A 25,458-nucleotide genomic window follows, 5' to 3' on the forward strand; every position below is an offset into this window, starting at 1 on the left:
TTATATAGTTGGCCTTACCATGGCCATAATATCAATGTTCAAATATTTAATGCAGTACATACTTTTATTGCTGCAACAAAACGCTTTATGTAATTATTTATGAAAACAGCATTTAGTCTTATCTTTTCAAACCGGTACCATATAGTTTGTTTGTTTGTTTTTGTTTTTTTTATTTGTATCTTTCTATAGTCTGTCTTGTGTTATCAATATTTAATATCTAACTATTTCAATTTGCTCATTTTGACCTTGATGTTCATTTTGATCTTGATGTACGGCTAAAATAGGCTGTGCATGCTGCCCAACCCCATTTAATATATCATATTGAATGAAATACATGTATTGTTTAAATTAAATGAATCCGCTTGTATAACAAATACGTATGGGCTCAATACTCATTATACTTGGACATAATTTTCATGTTTATGTATCAGTATGCAAGAACGTAATGTGTCCTAATAAATGACATTTCTTTGAAGAGATGCCCCCTATGCTTTTAAAGAGACATGGTCACGATTTCGGTCAAATTCTTTTTTTTTTTTTTTTTATTATACAATGCTTTAAGGATGCATTTCTAATGATCAAATGAAATTTGAGTCAGTCGTTGAGTTATAAGCAAGAAACGGGGTTTACAGTTTTTTGTCATGGAAACAAGGCTCGTGTCCTGTTTTTGTTTGCGTAGGTTCAATATGCCAGTAAAAAAATTGTTTCCAGTTGATTTGTCTATCTATTTTCTTATTCATTTCAATATCAGTAAACAATTCCTAACGTTTAACACTTTCATTTTAGGTCTAAAACTGGAATTTTTACTTCAACATTCAGGATATAAACAGGATATAAACATAACATTTGTTTACATAACAAATAATTGTAAGCTCTGTAACTCGCTTAAAACACAACGAATGACACTCAAATTTGGTTGCCTATTAAATGCCTTATTGAAGCATTGTAAACATTAAAATTGAAAAATAATTTTAACCAAAATCGTGACCCTTTAATCTATACACATCAATTTTTAAAAAATCTATCCGGTATAAAATTTGTTTTTAATAGCGTTTTATTACTAAAGATTAAATACACCTCTTTCATTATCAAAAATCTGTTTGTCCCCATAGATCTCAATGCAGTCTTTATTAATTAATTAATTACTGCTTATGTAATAACATTTTTACAAATTTCTCTTGGTAAATCCTTTTCTACTCTAAAATTCTTTAAATTAATATCAAAATAATTCATACATGATGGATTTTTAAGGTAAGACAATTAGAATCTAATAGTGATCGGATACCTTAGATTGCGTTGCAATAGAGTAATTCGTTGTTTTCCTACCCAACTGCTCTTTAAATATCGGGCATTTAGAATTTTCTGCTGATTGAAGAACATGCATGGAGGAGAATGGATCTAGTATTGTAATGACTGGTTTAAAATTAGAATAGCATTACAATATGCACTGTTATTAACTAAATTCTCTCTCTCTCTCTCTCTCTCTCTCTCTCTCTCTCTCTCTGTTGCCTTTTTTAAAAAGGTTTCAAAATATATAACACATAATACTGGCCAGTATAACTAGCCATTGATGATCGTAAACCAATTGCTAGTGTCAACAATTTACGTTATCGAAAGGAAGTAACGAAAAAATAAAAAGTAAATAAACTTGAGTTGGGTTTTTTTCTGGGTTTTTTTCTGGTGAAAAGGGGTCAAATTTTATTTCAGTAATAACATTTTTGTTTAGTAAATTCCCACTGTAATAATGTTTATGACACTTTTCACAATTGCAACCATGTTCCGCGACTTTTATATCCAACAACATTGAAAAATCTTTCTTGTATGTACTAATGTAGAATATTTCACCCCATTTAGATTACTGATATTATTCTAATACGCTATCATCTAACAATTTTGATTTCATTAAAGTAATAGTTTTCAGCTGAAGTTTTTGTTACCTTTTATTGATTGCACAGGCAAAGAATTACTTTTAATAATTTTCCCAAGAGCTATCTTCCTTTGAAATTAATTTTTCAATCTATTGAATTTTGTATCTCATATTCATTTCAAACACCTCAGTACGAGAAACACTGTAGTTAAATTCATATAATTCTATGAAACATGAAACGACTAGTCAATATATCCAAATACTTATATAAAATTCTTACAACCTAAAGTAAAAACATTCATATCATCTGGCAAAGAAGTCTATTCAAAACGCTCCGGAAAGACAAAAGAAAACTATGACATCAAGGCAAGAGGTGTTGTGATCAAGCCTTGAGATAAGGTATTAGTGAAGATCGTTGCCTTTGATGGCAAACACAAGTTGTCAAATAAATGGGGAGAAAACTCATTTAATGTACAGAGCTTGTCTAACAAGGACATTTCTGTTTACACTGTGAGAAAGGAATATCCAGATGAACTTTGCATTGATATATTTCACTACCGAAAAGATCGAAACACAGCACTTCACATCATGAAGATTTTGACTCAGATAACAGCAGGGATAAGATGATGGTGAATGAAGCAGTATCCATTTGGACAAAGCAATGATAGTACACCTGTTTCGCTTCAAAGATTGGAAGAGAGTCATCATCACTTGAACGTTCATTGGCCAATGAAGAAGGTGCTGAAGATGAAGACGATACCAGTACACCTTCACTTGATAATCATGTGCATGACAAAGGTGCTGCAGCTGCTACTGTTCTAGAAGAAAATGAGGTGACAGAAATATACATCATCATCATCATCATCTGATGATGATGATGATGATGATGATGATAAAGAAGATGATGATGATAAGGAAGATGATGATTTTATGATGCCAATTCTAATGTAAACTCAGCTAACAAACAACAGAGTAGCTACGAGATATCAAAAGAAAAAAACCAACACCATTGATTATCAGTGGAGATTGTGTAGAGAATCAAAAGGTACCAACTGAACAGCCAGACTGGAAGACAAAAGCAAAGTAACTATCACTATCTTCAGATATTAGTCTCCAGAAAATGTATTCCACTCTGAAAACAGCAAAGAACTAATAGAAAAGACCCTACTGAAGATCATTCCTGGTCGACAGTAATATGTTAAACTTCACGAGTGATCAGTACCGGATATTAACCAGTCACTTAAATCAGTTAAGTTAGTCTGAATGAGGAGTTAAATAGTTTTTTTTTTATATTTGCAACTAGTAACTTAATTAAGCTGCTGAATTGGTTTGTTGTTTTTTTCATTTTAGGTTACCAGGGTTTTTAAAAAAAATCTTACGTCCTGCTAAATTTTAAAAAAAATTATTGGCTAACAGCAGTCACGTGGAGACCATGTATATTCCATGCATAGTCAGTACAAAATATTACTCCCTGAGCATTAGAACGTCATTCTTAGAGAATTATGAGGTCATGTTTCTATCAAAATTAAAGTCTATAAAACCTAACGTTTTATTGTTATTATTCATTATTTGCCGTTAATACGAAGGCAGGGGGTAGGATATCATTAGTTAGATAGTTTGTAGTGAACCGAATATGGTTTATACGTGTTAAGTAAATTCCATATGGGGCGAGAGAATATTATTTTCATTATTTGTCATTCATAAAAAGGCAGTCGGTAAATTATAATCGTTACATGGTTTGTAGTTGACCTAATATGGTTTATACATGGTCAGTAAATTCCATATAGGGCTCGAGTTCCGCTCTCGCCTTTAAAACCATATTAGGTAAACTAGGTAAATTAGGTAACTAAAACCATGTAACTGATAATATGCATATATATAATAAACTATAACAGAATACAATCATATTAACCTCAAAGATTCCAACTCACAGTTTGTACTCTGTTGAATTTGCAATTAAATTATTTGTAGCTCAATTTTAATGGGATTGGTCAAACAGGATCATCCTTAGATGCCATGATCGGTTGAAAGTAAACAAAAAAATTAGAAACGGTCAGAGGGTAAATAAATACTTTGTAATTAAAGAAATTGACACACATCACAGGTTCATGTCGGAATGTTGAAAGTAAAACGACTTCAGATGAAAGTGCAAAAATTTCATAAATTTTTAAAATTATGATAACGCTTGATAGATCATAATGATTTCATTTAAAATTCGAAACTCGGATTGTATTTAAAACTTGTCAAAAGCTAATTTGTTTACAATTAAAAGAACTGTATATCGGATATTATCTTGCTAGACAGCCACTGAACGGCAAAAGTAAAGATTGCTACTGTCCTTTACAAAAATTTAGATTATTGATAATCAAAATTTGTACATGACAACTTGTCATGTACAAATTTTGATTATCAATAATCTAAATTTTTGTAAAGGACACTACTCTACGGATGACTAAAACAGTTTTTAGCAAAGTGTGAATTGTTGTCGCCAAGAATTTCTCTAATGTAAAACCAGCAATGGGTACAAACACCTGTGCTTAACAGCTAACAGGAACTAGTCCTAGAGTCAGGTCCTTACAACACCAGGAAACATGGTTTGGCTGGACCATTACTTTTTGGGGAAAAATACACGCATTAATCATGTAAGTCTTCGTACCTGACGAAATTGTTATAAGCAGGTATATTACCGGTATAAATCGAGTTTCATTGTTAAAAAATTTTAAGCATGGTAAAAATATAGTAGCCCCCTCCTCCCTCCCCCCCCCCCCCTTACAACCCCTACAACTTTTAAAAACAGATTTTAGGTTCAGATACAAATTAACAATTTCAAAAACCCGCAGAAAATAACTAAAATTAATAGTGATAAAAATGCAATTGGTGAAAATAGTTGAATTTCTTAATTCCTTTGCTAAAGTATACCTGGGATGGTTTGTAAACGTCGCAGCAGGTTAACGCAAGGCTAATGCTTCAAATCAATAATTTATATTGAAACAGCCATTATTTTATATTATTTGTGTGGGCGTTTTGAGAACGTTGCTTGGAGATGATTGTATATTCTCGGGTATATATTCTGAAACAATCCTATATTAAGTGTACCTGTATTTCACTGAAATCGAACTGCCAAAGGTGAACATTTAGACTGCAATGACAAAGGAATGGCATCATAGAAGTGTTTTCAACTTTTAATATTGGAGATTCATCTCAGCCCCGGGATTTTAAAAACTTTGAACACTCTCCAATCAGTGTGCACTGCACGCAAACCACTCGCAATGTTGGAAACCAGACTCAGTATTTTATAACACAACTACTTAACTTAAGTTCGTATTTTGAAGAGGGTTTACGTTGGCTTTGTCTGTTAACAAATCTATTTGAATTCTCAAAAAAAAAAAATAGGTTTAAAAAGTAAATTAGAAACCATGCTCAAATTGTGTCGGTATTTAGGGGATGTCATTTAATCTGATTTCGATTTGTCAAATTTCGATTGTTCAAATTTGTTCTAAACACATTAAGTAAATAAACTGATGTGATATTGACTTAACATTTAATATTTTTATTATTTTATGGATTTAGACTAACAAAAAATATACTTGAGGCAAAATAAAATAAACTCGGGCTAAATTTTCTACTTTCATTTGTTTTCCACTAGAAATAAATTGGCAGCACTATGATAACAAAAGTTTGTATCTGTTTTTCAATATCATATTATAGATTTTTTGTTGGTTTTATAGTAATTATTCCTTTTTTTGTATGACATTCAGTGCGAAAAAGTTAAAAAAAAAATGCCTAAAAAGCATAAACAGACCGCATATCTCTAGAAATGAATCGTAGACCCCACATCATTTAAATGCCAGCAGGCTAAGTTATACCTAAACTGTTAACTGCCATTATCATCATTCAGGTTATTGGTTAATTAAATCAATTAACAAATATGGATTGTGTTAAGAAAATTAACAAATCATGATGCTGAAAATTTCAGGAAGGTTGGTTTGAACATATTTTATTGTATATATAATATACAAAGGGTTCGAACACAAGTTCTTGCAACTTACTAGGTTCTCACCCAATTACAAGTAATTTGCAATTGTCATAAAACATGGTACAGGTATATACACTTATATTGAAAAAAAAATGGTAAAGAACAAAATAGTATACTTATGTAAATCTGCGAGAATTGATTATAAAGTTCTGTACAGCTGTGAAAATTCTAACATTAGTTTTATAATCTAGGTTGTCATTACCCCATAGTAAAGTATGCGAATCTATAATACCTAAATTTTGTATTTGGAATAGTTCATTAAATAAGGTATTCCTTGCATTAGAAAATAGTTTGCAAACAAATAAAAAATGATATACATCTTCTTTCTTTCCACATATGCAATTTGGAGAATCAACAATATTTCTTCTGTGTAAATCATAATTCAGTAAACAAGTGTGTCTTAATTTTGTATGAATGATGTTAGCTACTCTTTTGCCATGAAGAAAATATTTTGGAACTTTTGAATCACTGCCATTATTAGAGATGCTTCTTTGAAACTGGCGGATGGATGTTGATTTTTTAATATCCGAATTTAGAGAGTTCCATTTGCCTATAGCATCTGGAATAAATGATTTTTTATATGTATCATACTTAACTCTAGGAGGTATATAATTGTCTTCATAACGAGTATTGTAGCGAGAATTGTCTTTCCTAAAAATGTTAGCAATATCACTAAGATATTGAGGCACAAGATTGTAATGAATTTTGTACATAATCGTCATTTTAGCTATTTCTCTCCTTTTAGATAGAGAGTCCCAACCCGTTTCGAAATACAATGATTCCCTTGAGGCCAAAATTGGAAGTCCCGTGACAATTCTTGCAGCGTGTAGTTGTACTTTCTCTAACTTTTCAATTTCTGCAGAAGAACAACCATCCCATACAACAGAAGCATATTCTAATATTGGCCTTACAAAAGTTATATATAATTTTGATAGTTTGTCTCTGCCTAAAGTAAATTTAAGTTTCTTAAGTAGTCCTAATTTTTTACAAGCGATGTTCACTATATCATTGATGTACACAGACCACTTCAAATCATCAGAGAGCGTTAGGCCTAGATGTTTATGACAAGAAACAATATCTAACTGACAATCTTGAAAAAACAGTTCTGGGGTTACATTACGTTTTGATTTGCTAAAAAATACAACTTTGGTTTTATTAGGATTAAATTTAAGTAACCAATCATTGGACCATTTTTCTAATATTCTAAGGTCATGATTTAACACATTTTCAACATTTCTTAAGTTTTTATCCGCATACTGAATTGAATTATCATCTGCGTATAATCTACAAAAGGACAGGAAGGTTGTTTGTCATCCGTTTTGGAATTGAAAAATATGAAGTTATCTAGATTACTTTAATTAAAAGGTGGTTCAGTTAAATTTTATTGTTTGCAGAAAGTCTAGCACTTGAAAAAATTCATAGAAATAACAAAGACATGTATATGTATGTTCATCTAATACGGAATCTCTAGGCTTACATAAATGATACCCTTCTCTTCTTTGTATGAAGAAGAGTTCAATGCGAGTATATAATTTGCAGTTATTTCCGTATGTAGCATTGGAGGCCTGGTCATTCAAGATAAAACGGTTTAAAAATGGTCGAGATGGTTTGGTAAAAATATCGCTTAAATGATCTCAGGAGAAACTATTACAAAAAAAAAAACCAAACTACTATCTGACTGAGTTCTTGAATAATCCTTTACAATCGGATCAAGAGCAAATGTGCGCAAGGAGGTTCAACTGCAAGAAGGCAATCCGTAGGTCTGAGTGCAATTAATTCAACTACTGCGAGACGATACTAGACTATTAATTAGAGGGATAGGAATTGCAAGTATGTTTTTACTTTGTTGTTTCCAGGTCTATCTGAAAATATATCTACATTTTCAACTGTCGTTGTCTGTGTCTGTGAAAACAATTAATTTTAAAGTCTATAGCTCAATAATTTCATAAAAGATAGCCACACAAATTAAGGCGCGTCTTATAGCATAATCGATAAACGGCATTGACTAGTAAAACGTGGCATATGCTATATGAAAAGATAGTGGTTTTAAAATGTTTTTTGATGCGTACATTTAATTGGAAATAATATAAATATGTCAAAAAGCTTTTCGTGATTTATAGGATTTGACCAAAATATTATTACATCAAAGAATGAAATAGAATTTTATTTTGGTACAAAAACCTATTAGAATGATAAGTCTGCATGTAACTTAAACTTTTATGATAAATAAGGTTTGAAAAAATCATTAGTTTTTGTCAGAATGAAGATTTCTCTTCTGCGAAATATATAGCAAATCAATTTTTGTATAGGATGACAATAATTCAATTTTGCTTCAATTAAGGCTTCTTAACGGCTTTTCCAACAAAAATAAAGAAATAAAGAAAAAAAACAGAAATTTAAAAGCCATGTTATTTTGTGTCATTTTAGCAGAAAATAACATTTTCGTGAAAAAAAATTCAGCATGAAAATTGCAGCTCATATTGCTTTCAGGATTCAAGAACTTTCTTTCTGAAATTTCTTCGTATTCGGAATTGCTTGAATTTATAACTTCCCAAGTAAGACCTGTTTAATATGCACCTCGATTGATTCTTCTTGAATGTTGGGGATTTTTTTTTACAGTATCCTTTCTACTTACAACAATTTTTGTTATTCTTTGGCATATTTTTTTCTGTGTATTTTCCCTAATGATTGTACTGAACAAGGTTTGAATTGTACTTTAAAACGCAAAGATATTGCATACAGAATTCACTTTTTACATGTATATATATTTTGGGGACAACTCCGGATTACTTTGAATATTACCCTCTTATCATTTGTTTCCGCCCGTTCGTCATGCGTTGTCCCTCGTGTATTAAATTCGAACATTGTCAGCTCCATTTCTTGAGTGTACGATGATTATGTCTTGGCCATAGTAGGTGTTTATATATCATCTAAAGGGAGAAGGAATTAACTGTGAAATTCATTGTTTATGTGTCAGTGGTTCTGGTTTCATTTTGATAAATCATTATTATGAATTGATTTTTATTTTATAAAACGCGCATAGTGACTGCCAGGTTAGAATACGGGAAATTTATGATTCTTGGATCAGGGATTCTGGTTTTAGAAATGACTTATCATTAAAAGAGTAGAAAAAATTCGTTTATATTTTCTAATGTTTCCATGATCTTTTCTATCTAGATTCCTGTGGATTCCTAATTAAATGCGAGGAATTAATCAACAAGTATGGGATATTTTCCTTTTTCCTTGATTTTAGTTGCATTTCTTTTACAGGTATGTTTGCTTTGATTAAAAGTCGCCCAAACGTGCTGCATAAATATCTTGGGACAGACTATAGTAGAATTAATCACTAAAATTAGCTCTTTTATAACTGTTTCGGGAGGAGAGGAACACGTAAGTTGTATGGACTTTTTTCCAATCCTCTTGTGTAATTACTCAACAAAGTATGTTCAAATCAACTGTTTTGGGGGATCACAGTCACTCCAGTACTAGAGGATATTTTTTTTAACTGGTTTACATGTTTAGATGGTTAGTTGGTAACCAAATGTAACCAGAGACTACCATTTGTTTGAATGTGACAAAAAATCGTTCATTGTTCTACCTATAATGATTACTACAAATGGCAGCACTTGGTGACCAAGGACTACTATCATAGTTCACCGATGCAACCAAATGCTGCCAGCGGTAGATCTAAATTTCACCCGCAGAACAACTCCGAACGCACCTTGTTGTAAACGTATAACCATTTTAACAAGAGCTTGGACTTTAGGTATTTGGTGTCAAACAGCATTGTGACGTAGGCCTGTCTATTTCATTGCTAGCCACTCATTCATTGCTCTCTGAAATCAACAAGATTTGTCTGTTTTGAGGTAAGACAACGCAATTGGTGTATATTTCACTTGAAACCAGCGTCATTTTAACTTGTTTTGACGCAAGAGATAGATAGTTACGTCCAACAGAAAGTCCAAGGCCTTGTTAAAATGGTTCTAAAACATCGTTACGTTAATGATTCTGAAGGATTTGCCATTTTTAAACTATATAAATGTAAGCGATGAACATCAATGTTAAAAAGTTCACCACGATATGAAGTTAGTTGGTACGTGATCAAATCATTCTGAGAAGCCCTTTGGGTTCGTCACCAATGACCATATTGTACTCATGAAATCTCGAGTTCTGTCCTTTCTGACATATATTATTTGTCAAATAATATCTGCAATATGACTACATATTGCAGATATTATTTGAAAAATAATACATGTATATGTCAGAGAGGAAAGTTCTATGAACTGTCATATACCGGTACATGCTACGAACATGCCTATATGTGATGAGGGCTGGAGATCATCCGGGATGTAAACTTGCTTTGGAGAAAAAAACCCACATTAACAACATCCGTGAGACGAGTGGATGTGTGTATAAACATCTTTTTTTATTATGTTATTTTACTTCAGTGTTTCCAATAAAATGAATTTGATACAGTACTACATGTTGTATATCCGAAGATATAAACTCAGTTTATTGCACAGTCATTTTTATCGAATTAAAAAGTTTCTGTTAGATATTTTTTTTCTGCGTATTGTATTTTTGCAATGTGAAAATATTTGTGAAGTAAAAATTAATTATATCCCGAAATAATCAGATATATACCATATCACAATTTTTAGATGTTTAATTTTGTCATGCTTTGTTTTGATTCTACGTTCCGCCCCCACAAGCATTTGTTTGACAAATTGTTCTGACAAATTCTGTTTGCATTCAAATTCCTGTGGAGGTTGTTAACTTAACTTAATTAACTTAACTAAAGTTTGTATTTTGGTTTACGTTGGCTTTGTCTCTTGCCAAATTCGTTTGAATTCTCAATAAAATAGGTTTAAATACCTAAGTAAATTAGAAACCAGGCTCAAATTTGTCAGTATTTAGGGTATGTTGTTTAATTAATCTGATTTCGATTTGTCAAATTCCGATTGTTCAAATTTGTTCTAAACACACTAAGTAAACAAACTGATGTGATATTGACTTAACATTTAAGATTTTTGATATTTTATGGATTTAGACTAACAAAAAATACACTTGAGGCAAAACAAAATAAATTCAGATTAAATTTTCTGCTTTTGTTTTCCACTATATAGAAATTAATTGGCAGCACTATACACGTAATAACGAAAGTTTGTATCTGTTATTCAATATCATATTATAGATTTTTGTTGGTTTTATCTTACTTACTTCTTATTTGTATGACATGCAGTGCGAAAAAGTTAAAAAAAAAAAATGCCCAACATGCCATCTGTGAGGTCATACAGTACATTATACTTTATAAAATAGGTCATAATACTCTCCCATGAACAAATATGAGTGTATCTATTCATATTTTAGGAGTAAAAATATCAACCATTTCATTATTATTTTTTTAATATTGCTTATTTATTTATTCACAAATGATGTAAATAACCCTCCTTATTAAAATAATAAAAATGATCGGTGAAAATAAAAATTATATATATAATCGGGATCGGTGTTTAATATTAGAAAAATTTACATGGGCCTGTGGCGGGAAAAATTGGCGACACACTATCAACAATATGGCAGGATATGAACATTTCCGAAAAAAGAATCTTGATGATAACCGGCGTATTTTGGCCGAACTCGGCCTATCAAACCTGGTAAGGAGATTGCTATTTGTGTGTCTTTATTTGAGAATTATAAAATACTGATGCCATTAACTTTTTTATGAAAAAACATCGTTGTAAAATTCTCTTAATTTATTAATACTTTAACAGTTTAATTTTATTATGTTCTACGGTGCTACCGTTGTGGGGAGTGAAACAAGAAAATGTTAAACACACCATGCGGAATGTTATTTTGACAGTTATCAACTAATATCAAAGAATTTGAGAATTATATCAGGGACGTACATATACATACGAACTGTTACATGTATGTTTCTGAATAGACTCTGATTATATAATATTTTTAAGTTTAAAAAAATTCTTACAAAATACATACATTGTAGACTTGCTTCTCCCTAAAACTGGTACTGTTTTTTTTTACTTTTGTAGAGAGTTTATCAGTCTATAAATGTAATTTGTGTTTAATTTGATCAAAAGTGTAAACGATAAATACATTATTATTTTTCTTTTGTACCTTGTTGTTATCTGACTTTTATTTTTTTCCCTGGTTCATAATTACCAGTACATATGTTGTATCCATGCTCCCAGTTCCTTTTTGTAGGGGTGTAATTTCGCTTTTTCCAATTTAATGGTTTGCCAATTTGCAATACTGGTACTGTACCAGTTATCGGCTAAGACCAGTTGTCGGCTAAACTGAGAGTTCGGGTTTGTAGCACGCGACAATCCAAGATTTTTTATTTCAGTTGTCTGTTTCGAATATAGAAAAGTAAGTTTGCCTGAAAACTTTCTTGAATATGGTTTACACATGCTCAGAGCTTAAACGATCATTGTTTACCGCTGATTTTACATCTTTGCACTCTCAGCAGTGGGGGAAGTGACATTGTAATAAGTTATAAATAGAAAATTACCTCTTTGTGATAAGTTATTATATCCCCTCTTTGATTTGACATAATATCAATACATATAACATGTATATTGCAAACAAAAAGAATTCACTAATTTCCGAGAAATTCGTAGCACAGTTGAACGCCTGATTGCAAAAATATGTATTGAATAGTCTACAATTTGGTGTATTACCGTATGATAATAAACGAAAATAATTTTATGGGTTTTGTTTATAATGTATCATAACCACTTTCGTCTGACCCTTCAATGGGCATAATTCAAATAACATTTAGCAGACTGTAAAATCAACATGTACAGGGATTCTACTATGTTATTATCACGAAGCCAATAACTGGTAGAGTAAATCGTAAAAATTCGGCCAATTCGGGGCATGCTAAATAGCACAAAACAAGATGTTTTGGGTTCTAAATAATGATATAAACTAACAGATTGATAAATAAGGAGTTCACTATTTAAAGTATGTCAAGTTTTATCCAAAAATAACAAGAAATAAGGAATTACGAAAAGGAAACGATAGATTTTAGCTGATAACTGGTACAGTGCCAGTATCTACATAAATTTTTTACTGTTTCTGTTTTCTCTTTATTCTTTTTTATTTAGATCAAAATTACCTGTTTATTTCCTCCGTACTTATAATACTTACTGTGCATGAATGCAAAATTAGCTTAAAATTGGGTAGATATATGACAGAGAATTATTGGATGTGCCAAAAAAATTTTCTTGATGAACATGTTGGTTTAGCTTGTTCTTTTTCTCGCACGCACTGGTTCTTCGAACTCGCTTTGCTCACCGGGGCTGCGCTCACAAGCACTGTGCTCGCTATTACTTTTACTTTTTATTTACTTTTATCTGACTTTTCATAGCACACTTCATTGAAATGAAAGATATAAATGTTTGATTTCTTATCTACTATGTTGCTAGCTTAAAGCTGCTTGGTCCAATTTTTTTGTAATTACAGTATCAATTTTTTTTCATACAAATCATTTATATCTTAGAAAGTTATAGACTTTCTCCTATTTACACCAGCAGAATCAGTCTCCTTTCAAAGTTAGAAATATTCAAAGTAAATAAAAATAATTTCTCTTTGGGCAGACAAAAAAACAAACCAAAATGCATCAAGGGAATGTTTAGAAAAGGAAACCGCTTGGTTTCGTCCCCTGAATGAGTGGGGTTATTCAACTCGCATGCTATGCATCGATTGTAAAGAAAGCAGACTTTAGAAATACTAGCGAACAAAACGTACACATGTTTATTTGTAATTTGTCTGATCATTTCGACCTTTATTTAAAGCGATGTCAAATTCGTAATACAACTATACCTGTCTCGTCGTCAGGGGTGAAATTTAACATGAGGCGAAATAACGAGGTAACTTTAATGTCGTTTGTTTTGTTAGCAAATTTTGTACGCATTTTCTTCATTGAAATTTGGCATAATTGACGGGTAAAACTACTGCAATGTCTATTATTATACATATACTAAGCATATCCATCGTTTAAAAGCGTGCATAAAATTTGATATAAAATCGGACCAAGCAGCTTTACAGTGCCCGCAACGTTATTTTTTACAATCCTATCCTATCGTATCGTGTATCAATCCTATCATATCGTGCGTGTATACTGTTCTATCGTGCGTTAATTCTATCCTATCGTGCGTGTATACTGTTCTATCGTGCGTTAATCCTATCCTATCGTGCGTTAATCCTATCAGGTTTATCGTTTAATTTCAACAATTCTTCCGTTTATCCTATCGTGTTAATCGTTTCGTGCCTTTTCATAATTTACTAAGTTGCAACTCGTTCGGTGCGCCGTATACGAATATTTATCGAACAAGAATTGTAAAATCCTATCCAACATTCCGTCAGGATACTACCGTATTTTCCCGACGACTCGTCGATGCGGACGACTCGTCGAATTGCCCGTTTTTCGCCAAAATTTTAACAAAATCCTTCGATAAGTCGATCTCAGACCATACGTCGATCTTATCACTTCAAAATGGCCTATAAAACTGCAGTAACATTATCAGTGTATGATGCCACGATGTCACCGATATTGCTACCAATTATTATTAATGATTAGCATTTAAACAATTACGCTTTATACTTATGCATCAAATTTTCAAATACCGGCAACTTCTACAAAGTCGCTTGCATTTTAAACAAATCCCGATATCACGTGTTATGCAAAACTAAACTTACTTTGTCAGAAATATTTTATTCCCAAGCATTAAAATAAGTATCCACTCTGACTATCGCCAGTGTATTCGCCATTACGTAACCAGCCACCTGTTGACTCGGCGCGTGGTCAGTGTTTGTTTAACAATTTCCGGTGTCACAGGCATGCACCTGTCTCGTGTCGGACTTCAAAGGGGGATCTCAAGTGCAGAAAGCTTAGCAATTCCTATGATTTGATGAAACTTGTTTACTTTGTATCCAGTAATGCAGTTACACGCTATTGTTTTACATAGACACTGTTAGAAATAGATCGATCATTTGTACGACTTGATAATGACGATATACGACATACATACGTTTCCTAAAAAAATTATCTAACTATAATCAAAGAATTGGACAATAATTAATCAATGAACTATAATCACTCTTATAACGGTACTCTTTATATACACAGGGAGTGAAATTGCCGTAAAGATCTCAGCCTTAGGGCAAGATTATTAACACAACCGGTGTTTGCCTATTGTATAAACAGTGGTATTGATAATTGCCGATTACGTATTTTAAGATTGAATTTGACCATTAAATATTTCTGATTTATACTTTCCACTAACAACATTTTACAAATAAAATAATTAAATTTAAAAAAAACATCCCCCGAACCTACTGCAATATTTTCTTCCATTCAAACTTGGTTTCAATTTTACTGCGCAATGTTATCTTCCTACTAGTGATACATAGAACCATGTGACGATGTGTTTATAAAAACGGAACGGTAAAACTTTTAATTGATTAAAGACAATGTAACATTTTTTAATTACTGTTGTTATTATTATGTATTAAAGTGTTGACAGATGAGTGAAAATGATAATTATTAAAGATGAACAGTGAATTCAACAACGTAATTTTTAATCACACAGCCAACTCAAGATGATTAAAACCAAGATTTTTAATGCTATTTTTAAAAAATTTCTGACATCGAGCCTACGACAAGTCGAACAAGACGATAAGTCGGGTGCTCTGCTTGAGAGGAAAAAAATACCGACTAATCGTCGGAAAAATACGGTAATTTTTAATTTTTTTAGATCAGAATTAACCAATATTTTATGTAAATCATATCTGTTAACATTGGAAATGAAAAACGAAGTTCTTAGGAACAAGGTAACATATTTACCTGTATATCGAATATATTAAATCGTACACAGAGTGTTTACCTGCGTAAACATTTACTTTTATGCAATATAATTTTGTTACATCATATTTTACATAAACAAAACTATTTATGATATAATTTATATTTAATTTAAACCCGAGTTGTATTTTGCACCCGTTATTTTCCGTGTTATATTTGATTTCAGGCTGAAATGTTCTCGACAATCAGCTAGGGTGTGTGGTAATGAAAACAATGTTAACAAATCGTACGCAGAATGTGTATCTGAGTAAATATTTATTTAACTTGTCTGTAATAATTCGTTTTGAATGCATCATTTTCTTATACAGAAAGAATGTACTTATGGGAGATTTTATACTTACTTTATACAAGAGTTGGATTTATATAATTAAACCCGCTATTTTCCGAGTGAAATATTCGCGGCGATCGGCTAGGTTGTTCGGTAATGAAAACAATTTTAACAATACTGAAAATTTATTGATCATTAAAGCTCATAATTTTAGTTGAAAAACAATTAACTGGTGATTTTTTACTTTCTATAAATGATGCAGCGATGATTAACAACTCGGCAATTGTTACTAAAAAGAAATTCCAGGTAAATCTTTATTTGTTCGTGTTCTCACTCAAATTCTGCCATTATCAGTTTGTTCGTAAATATCGTTTAAAGCGATCATACGTTTATCATGAACATCGTTTATCCTTTCCTATCGTGTATCAATCCTATCATATCGTGAGTGTATACTGTTCTATCGTGCGTTAATCCTATCCTTTCGTGCGTGTAAACTGTTCTATCGTGCGTTAATGCTATCATATCGTGCGTGAATCCTATCCTATCGTTTATCTTGTAAAAAATAACGTTGCGGGTACTGTAATTGCATTGTTCATCAACAAATTGTAGATGAAGTTGTGGAGACTGAAATAAAATGAAAAATTTTCTAAATACCACCCTAAGTAAATATTTCTAATTGGATTTTATACACATCTTTATTTGACAGCATATGCTTTGAACTGTATTAAACAATAGTTAAGAGATCAGCCTCCAATTTTATTAACCGGGTTTTCCAATGGAAAAATCCGGTTATTAATATGGTGAAAATGGCGGGCTGGCGGGCGGCTGCCAAAAAGGTACCCTCATTGTACGGATAACTCCTCCTACATTTTTCAAGATAGGAAGTTGTTCTTTTGCAGATCAATTGTACATATATCAGAGGTGTGCATATTGCTAGGATTTGATTTCCAATAATTTATCGAAAAAAATACCAGCTTTTGAACTTAGTCATTTTTTGGCAAAATGTTGCATATAGGGTACCCTCATTGTACGGATAACTCCTCCTACAGTTTTCAAGATAGGAAGTTGTTCTTTTGCAGATCAATTGTACATATATCAGAGGTGTGCATATTGCTAGGATTTTGATTTCCGATAATTTATCGAAAAAATACTAGCTTTTGAACTTAGTCATTTTTTGGCAAAATGTTGCATATAGGGTACTCCATTTCACTGGATACGGGTTGACATGGATTATGGATTTAGTTCACATAAAAGACAACCCAGTTTGCTGTCACATTGACAGCTTTTCACTTGTTAAAATTTAATAGAATTTTTTCCCAAAAATTTTTGTTCAGATAATCATAAGCATCTCAATGGATAAGCCTCACTGATGAATTTCATCTAGCTATTGCTGTTGTCTTAATGAACATTTCTTTAATAATGTAATTTTGCAAGCTTTTTAAAGAGTAAATTCTTTTATTCTGATAGCTACTCCTAGATTTGTGCCCGGATCAAGAAAATTTTTCTTGGGGTGTCTCTTAAGGATAAATGTATTTTCCGGGGCGTAGAGGGTGGTCAGAGGCCTATTTTTGATAATTTTACTATACAAATTTAATAATTATACTTCCTTTCCAAAGGGGAGGGGGGGGGGTATTATTAGTTAAATAGTCATGTAGTGACTGGGTACGGGATGATCCCTGGTTACTAAATTTCATACCTGGTGAGGCGAAGCGGAGCCGGGTATAAAATTTACTATTAACCAAGTATCATCCCGTACCCGGTCACTACATGACTATGTATTGTAACGATTATATCTTATCAACTGCCTTTGTGTAAATGACTTAAAGATAATTAAACAATGAAAATCAAGCGTTTTATAACAAAGTTACAAGTTTCAATTTGGGTACAAAACCAGATGTCACAATACTGTAAGAATGACGTCATAATGCTCAAGAGGAGATATTTTGTACTGACTATGTATGGAATATACATGGTCTCCACTTGACTGCTGTTAACCAATGATTTCCTTACAATTTAGCAGAAGGTAAGGTATACTGTTATACCCTTGTGTGACTGTCTGTCCTTAAAAGGTCTGTCACATTTTTTTTAGCAATGTAAATGCTTGAAATTTTCAAGCAATCTTTGTTTTCGTATCATTAAGACATCATCTTCCTGTTGATTAATAAATGATGACTTTGGTTTTTTTTTCTTCTAAATTTTCAAGTAAGATTTCTTGGCAACTATTCATCCAGATGCTTGGAATTTTATCACACTCTCTGTTTAGGCATACTATGTGGTGGGATTCATTTTTGTACCTATCAGTCCTCAACTTTCTGTTAACTGACGACTTAAATTTTTCGAACAAATTTTCGAAGCAACTATTCATGGCAGATGATTGAAATTTAAACACACTTTTGGTTTAGGCATGTCTTATGGCGGGTTACATTATTAAACAAAATACATATCAACTTTCTATTAAATGTTGACTTTCCTTTTTCGTACATTCACTTCGAAGCGTGGGTATCACTAGTGGGTATTGGCCCACAGATATCTTGTTTCAATTGTAACATCATGTTAAAGACAAAAATGTTTCTTTATTTTATCTAGTGTCCAAAAGCATCAAAAGTAACATTTAAGAAATATAAGCAACCTACTCCAGCAACCACTCCAAAACCACCAATTAACTGCCAGAAGAGGAAATTAGAGATTGAAGAAGAAGAGCTTGGGTCAATTAGAAAACGGAGGAGAAGATCAGCAAGGATTCAAGGCACAGTAAGAATACTACTTACATGTACTAGTATAAATATACTTCTACTTACTAGTATGAATATACTTCTACTTACTGTATAAATATACTTCTATTTACTGTATAAATATACTTCTACTTACTAGTATAAATATACTTCTACTTACTAGTACAAGTATAAATATACTTCTACTTACAAATATAAATATACTTCTACTTACAAATATAAATATACTTCTACTTACAAGTATAAATATACTTCTACTTACTAGTATAGATATACTTCTACTTACTAGTATAAATATACTTCTACTTACTAGTACAAGTATAAATATACTTCTGCTTACAAATATAAATATACTTCTACTTACAAGTATAAATATACTTCTACTTACAAGTATAGATATACTTCTACTTACAAGTATAAATATACTTCTACTTACAAGTATAGATATACTTCTACTTACTAGGATAAATATACTTCTACTTACTAGTACAAGTATAAATATACTTCTACTTACTGTATAAATATACTTCTACTTACAAGTATAAATATACTTTGACTTACAAAGTATGAATATACTTCTACTTAATACAAGTATAAACGAAGCAATTAATCATTTATATTTTGCTTGTCTAAAGCCAGGCCAGCATTAATAATTTTTATGTTTGATATACTTCAACCTAAATTTTACATGGTGGGTATGTAGGTTGCTACATGTAATTTATATGTGTTGACAATCAATATAAAAAAAAAATTCAAATTCAAAATGCTGAAAAAAATATTGATGGGTGAGTTGGAGTACATCAAACAAATCCATTTTTATTTTGGCCCACTAAAAAATCCATTCCTTGGTTCTCGGGCTTTTCCTGTTGCCTGCTTCTGATTTACCATTGCTCATGTTTATCTGTAAATGATCTTGAGAACAATATCTGATTGAATATCTTCAAACGCAAGAAAGCAGAAGCTGCTGTATTGGTGGATGAAGACTCGGGAGAAGAGGATGAGGAAGCTAAACCAAACAAAACAGTCTTCAGACCAAAGACGTATGGAGCAATTGAAGGTGAACCATCATTTTGTATAAAGTTAGACCTGTTAAGGTTGTGATAGGATCCAAGATTGTTGAGGTTTATGGGGTAAAAATTAATTTTCAATTATACAAATATCTGCATCTTTCTGCTAAGTATAACATTGCAAAGATACTACTATTACATATTATCAGAAGGAGCACTGCAGACTACATGATCAAGTTATACTTTATGTATCTTTTTTGCATATTCCTTAGGTGTAGATGTTGGGACTACCTGGATGATGCGTTTAGATTGCTCTCGAGATGGCATTCACAGGTACAATTTCATTAAGTTAGCTTTTTTTTTTTAGAGAGAAGTTGTAAAAGGTTTTTAGATAGATGTAACATGGTTCTATTATTGATGCAGACCAACAGTTGCTGGCATCCATGGGGGTCCTGAGGGAGCCTACTCCATTGCTCTGTCTGGTGGTTATGATGACAACATAGACCTTGGGGAAGGATTCACTTACACAGGAGAAGGTTGAAATCAGATGTCAATACTTACTGTAAATTCGTTATATTATGCCAGTTTTTATCCCCTCACGCAATTTGTTGTGAAGGGGATATAGCATTGCTGTGTTGCGTGAGTCAGCATGTTTGTATGTATGTATTCACTTGAGCTTATATGCTAGATTTTTTTTAAAAAACCATTGCGTGAATGTTCAGCAACCTATGTACATGTCTTTGGCATGATAAAAGGACAAAGCCTATTAATTTACAAGTCAATCGGTTAAATATTTATTAATTTATTTATTTTTATTGTTCAAGTTACAACATATAAAACAGGAATTTTATGCATGACTTGTCAATACTGATTTCCGGTTCTCTACTGTAAAACTAAACTGATAGTAAACATTTCAAATTAACAACTTGATAATTTTTTGCATTTAGACCTTTTGAACTTAAGAAACAAATGTTTTTTTTAGCAATAGAGAGATAGAATAATGTCCAAAATTAAAAGTTGAAGCGGGCAGGCGATTAATTCATCCTGTTTTCATCGAAACAAGCAGCCAAATATTTTGAGCAAAATTTCATGAATAACTAAAAGTGGAAATTGTCCAAGATTTAGAAGAGACTTTGACATATATCATTAACATTTATCATTGGAAAAAAATTTCATATATTAAGCTGCAGATCTGTTAATTTGGATTGACATAAGACATGCCAACTTGAATTTTCCATCAGAGCAGACTACAGATCACTAGATCTTAAGCTACGTTTCATTTATATTGCTTGCACGAATCATTTATGCTTCATGTACGTCACTAAATGATGATACACAACCCTCACAGTACAATACTTATTGCAATACTTGTGCCACGATTCAATATTTTCAATATGATACATTTTGAAGAAGAAACAAATCAAACAACTGAAGAAAATAAATAGTCAAGGCAAGTCACACGCTACAGTTTTAATTTAATAAAAAAATCATTATGCCTTATTTGAGCTAAATCTTAATGAATAGTCATTTATCAAAATGACTTTTAGTTGAACTGCTTTTGTATAATATTTGAATGGTGACAAATTTGTTAAAGTTTCAAAATTTCAAAAAAGGACGTCTCTAATCATGCAGACAGGTCAGATCAATTGACTCGACACTTATTAGTGTTTCGGCGGTGTGATGTTAATGAGGTTAATTGATAGATTTGTAGCTAAAAATTCCGCCATTATCAAAAGTTCATTTGCAAATCATTTAATTAAGAAGAAAGTAAGCTAAACGATAGGATGCGGGTAGGTTCTGCAATTTGACAGGTTTCAGAGCCATTATTGTTTGTATCTGTCACAACAGATACATCGTGTTCGCCCTCTCCATTTGTATTCGTCAAAATTGTTGCCATGTTTTTTCCTTGTACAGTAATGCTATTAAAGTAGGCCGAACCCGATGTAATAAACCAAACCTGATTTTAAAAATGTATTGAATCAAAAAGTGAAGCAGTGATCGAAAATTTAATTCGACGCAAGTATTGAACAGTATTTATATTTTAGTGAATTGTTTCAGCCCTACTAAACTGTGAAAGCTTACAGGGAACTCTACAACCCCATAAATGTACTACACCACCTACCCCCCCCCCCCGAAAAAAAAAATGTATGCACCAAAGAGCTTGGGGATAGGGATATAAAGAGATACTATGTATTAAGAATTCAAAGTGGTTTTAAGAAGATAAATACTTGTGGTATATTTACTCTAATCTGATCTAAGTTATTTGTAGATATGCATCATATGTTCCCTGATTTTCAACAAAACAATTTGGTCTTCTCGATTACATGTACATTGTATATTCCATAATAATATTTCATGTTGCAAGGGAATGCTACACTTACCGGTGCCCTTGTTGATGTTGCGATCCCACCCTTCTGCATAAAATTGCGAGAATAAAAAATCGGGAGCACTTTTTTATCATAGTTTCATAAAGTTCACATTTGTTAGAAAAATGAAAGCTAGATTTAAAGTTTACGAGGTGTACTTCCTGCGATATGTTTATATTTATTCCTCATGTTTGATTAGGAACTTACAGAAGTTCTTCAATACTGGTAATTAGAATTCATTTCAACTTCTATTTTATTGTTAATGTTATTTATTTGCAGGAGGACGAGATCTAAAAGGAACAAAGGCTAATCCAAAGGTGAAAATTTCTTCCAATACATTTTTAATTATTCAATACTTTAAATAAGCACTGGTTCATCCATGTTTATGAAATGGGCATAAGGAAAAAGTTTTTCTAAAACATATATGACATGACTTGTACTAAACATTTTTTACCATTCTTTCTTGACCAGAATTTAAGAACTGCTCCCCAATCTAAAGACCAGACTCTGACTAGGGGTAACTTGGCTCTGAGCATGAGTGTGGAATCCAAGCAACCAGTGAGAGTGATTCGGGGGTACAAGCTGGACAGCCCATTCGCACCTGAGGAGGGATACAGATATGACGGTACGCCAAGTAGGGAACTTACCAAAAAAAAAAATAAAGAATAGCGCATGTATTAAAAAAGATAAAAATAATGCATTAGAATGAAGAGGTGTTGAATTCAGTATCTTGTTTGTTGTCTTGGTAGTGTCTCTGTAGCAGTGTCTTGTTTGTTGTCCCTGTAATGTCTGTGTAGCAGTGTCTTGTTTGTTGTCTCTGTAGTGTCTCTGTAGTATAAATGTCTAGTTTGTTTTCTCTGTAGTGTCTCTGTAGCTGTATCTTGTTTGTTGTCTCTGTAGTGTCTCTGTAGTAATGTCTAGTTTGTTTTCTCTGTAGTGTCTCTAGCTGTATCTTGTTGTCTCCTTATTTTTTCTTTAGCAAAGTCTTGTTAGTTGTCTCTGTAGTGTCTCTGCAGCAATTTCTTGTTTGTTGTCTCTGTAGCAGTATCTTGTTTGTTGTCTCTGTAGCTGTGTTTTGATTGTTGTCTTTGTAGGGTTGTATAGTGTTGAAAAATGTTGGTTTACCACTGGCTTATCTGGATTTGGTGTGTGGAAATTTGCTTTGAAGCGCTGTCCAAACCAGGCACCTCCGCCGTGGACCTTGAATGAGGTAATTTAATGTAATACCATTGTACTGTCAGTATTTGAATCTCTTAAATTACCATACAGCATTGATGGGATAACAATTCCATTAATACGAGGTTTTTCTTGCAGTCATGCTCTGGTGATGAATCAACAGATAACGAAACATCTGAACAAAAGGTCAACACAAACACAGTGGAGGACAAAGAGAACATGGAATCAAACAAAATGAAATCCACTCAAGATGAACAATGAAAAATAAAGTTGCTAGCGTTGTTGGATAGAAAAATGACATTGTGTCAAAGAGAGTTCCAGGCAGCATTAGAGAATGAAACACATGCTACAGCCATGTGGTAGACATTTAAAGTTTTGCTTTTGACTGTATCATTTTATTTGATAATTTCAATATGCATACATATATATATTTTAATACCGTTATATCTGTTTTTATATAGCACATTTTTATCTTGATTAAAAAATACCGGTAATTGCTATATTTAGTGTTTAAAGATTTGTATATTTTATACCAAAGTTCTGGTGCTTGAAAAACTGCCATTTTTGGTGTCCATGCTAATAGATTAAAGCAAGGCAAGTGGTAAAGAGGTCCCAGAAGGAACAGAGCAGTGTACAAATTTTACAGATAAGAAAAAAGAGAAGAATTCTGACATTTATCAGTAGAAGAAAACGTCCACCTACCATGTGGCTATATTGAAAAAAGTCTCAACTTTTTAGCTCACCTGAGCTGAAAGCTAGTGGGCTTTTCTGATCCCTTTTTCTCCGGCGTCAGTCTGGCCGTCTGTAAACTTTAAAATGAAGGGCCACACCCTCTATCAAAGGGTTATAATTAAAAATCATTGAAAATTTATTGGTATTTTCAAAAATCTTCTTAAAAACCATAAGGCCAGAAAAGCTGAAACTAGTGTGTAATCATCATGAGGTGGTGTGGATTCAAGTTAATTCAAATCACGAATTTCCGGGGTAGGGTGGGGGCCACTATAGGGGGGTGGAAATTTTGCATAGGAATACATAGAGTAAACCTTTAAAAATCTTTTTTTCTGAAACCGATCAGCCATTAAGGCTGAAACTTGTGTGGAGGCACCCTCAGATAAGCTAGATTCCAGTTTTTGAAAATCATGATTTCCTAGGGTAAGGGGCGGGCCACAATGGGGAGCCAAATTTTTACATAGGAATATACTGGCACTGTACCAGTTATCGGCTAAAATTTAACGTTTTCTTTTCGTATTTCCTTATTTCTTGATATTTTTGGATAAAACTTGACAACCCAAAACATCTTTTTTTGTGCTTTTTAGCGCGCCCCGAATTTGCCGAGTTTTTACGATTTACTGTACCAGTTATCGGCTTCGTGATAATAACATAGTAAAATCCGTGTTCATGTCGATTTTATACTCTGCTAAATGTAGTTTGAATTATGCCCCTTTTGGGGTCAGACTAAAGTAGTCGAGGTCATGATACATTATAAACAAAACTCATAAAATTAATCGTTTATTATCAGACGGTAATACACCAAATCGTAGACTATTCAAAGCATAATTATGCAATCAGGTGTTCAATTGCGCTACGAATCTGTCGGAAATTTGTGAATTCCTTTTGTTTATACATGTTAAATGTATTGATTTTATATGTGAAATCAAAGAAGGGATGTAATAACGTATCACAAAGAGGTAATATTCTATTTCTAACTTAATAAGTCACTTCCCCCACTGCTGAAAGTGCAAAGGTGTAAACTCAGCGGTAAACAATGATCGTTATAGCTCATGTTTAAAACATATTCAAGAAAGTTTTCAAGCAAACTTACTTTTCTTTATTCGAAAAAGACGACTGAATTAAAAAATCTTGGATTGTTGCGTGCTTTAAACCCGAACTCTCAGTTAAGCCGATATCTGGTCTTAGCCGATAACTGGTACAGTACCAGTATAGAGAAAAATCTTTAAAAGTCTTTTTCTCAGAAACTGATCAGCCAGAAAGGCTGAAACATGGGTGGAAGTATCCTCAGATAAGGTAGATTCAAAGTTGTGAAAATCATGACCCCCCGCAGAAGGGGGGGGGGGGGGGTCAAACTTTTACATAGGAATATATAGAGAAAAATCTTC

The 25,458-nt window shown here is 32.4% G+C and overlaps 1 protein-coding gene across 1 annotated transcript; it reads left to right on the plus strand.

Annotated features, from left to right (window-relative positions):
• The first annotated feature begins 11,431 nt into the window (after nt 1–11,431).
• On the plus strand, nt 11,432–23,798 carry LOC128165153 (uncharacterized). The gene is made up of 9 exons (XM_052829400.1): nt 11,432–11,560; nt 18,647–18,811; nt 19,744–19,849; nt 20,072–20,132; nt 20,223–20,335; nt 22,445–22,482; nt 22,637–22,790; nt 23,260–23,375; nt 23,480–23,798. The coding sequence occupies exons 1-9, from the start codon at nt 11,480–11,482 to the stop codon at nt 23,600–23,602; spliced, it is 957 nt and encodes a 318-aa protein (XP_052685360.1). The 5' UTR covers nt 11,432–11,479; the 3' UTR covers nt 23,603–23,798.
• The last annotated feature ends 1,660 nt before the right edge of the window (nt 23,799–25,458 follow it).

Source organism: Crassostrea angulata, chromosome 1, assembly GCF_025612915.1.
Source record: "Crassostrea angulata isolate pt1a10 chromosome 1, ASM2561291v2, whole genome shotgun sequence".
In the NCBI taxonomy this organism is placed as follows: domain Eukaryota; kingdom Metazoa; phylum Mollusca; class Bivalvia; order Ostreida; family Ostreidae; genus Magallana; species Magallana angulata.

Excerpts from the sequence above, each read along its gene's own strand:
- LOC128165153 (XM_052829400.1), top strand. The coding sequence starts at position 11,480 with ATGGCAGGATATGAACATTTCCGAAAAAAGAATCTTGATGATAACCGG. Across the intron at positions 18,812-19,743 it reads CAGCAAGGATTCAAGGCACA|AAAGCAGAAGCTGCTGTATT; the intron begins GTAAGAATACTA and ends TTCAAACGCAAG. Across the intron at positions 22,791-23,259 it reads GGAGGGATACAGATATGACG|GGTTGTATAGTGTTGAAAAA; the intron begins GTACGCCAAGTA and ends TTGTCTTTGTAG.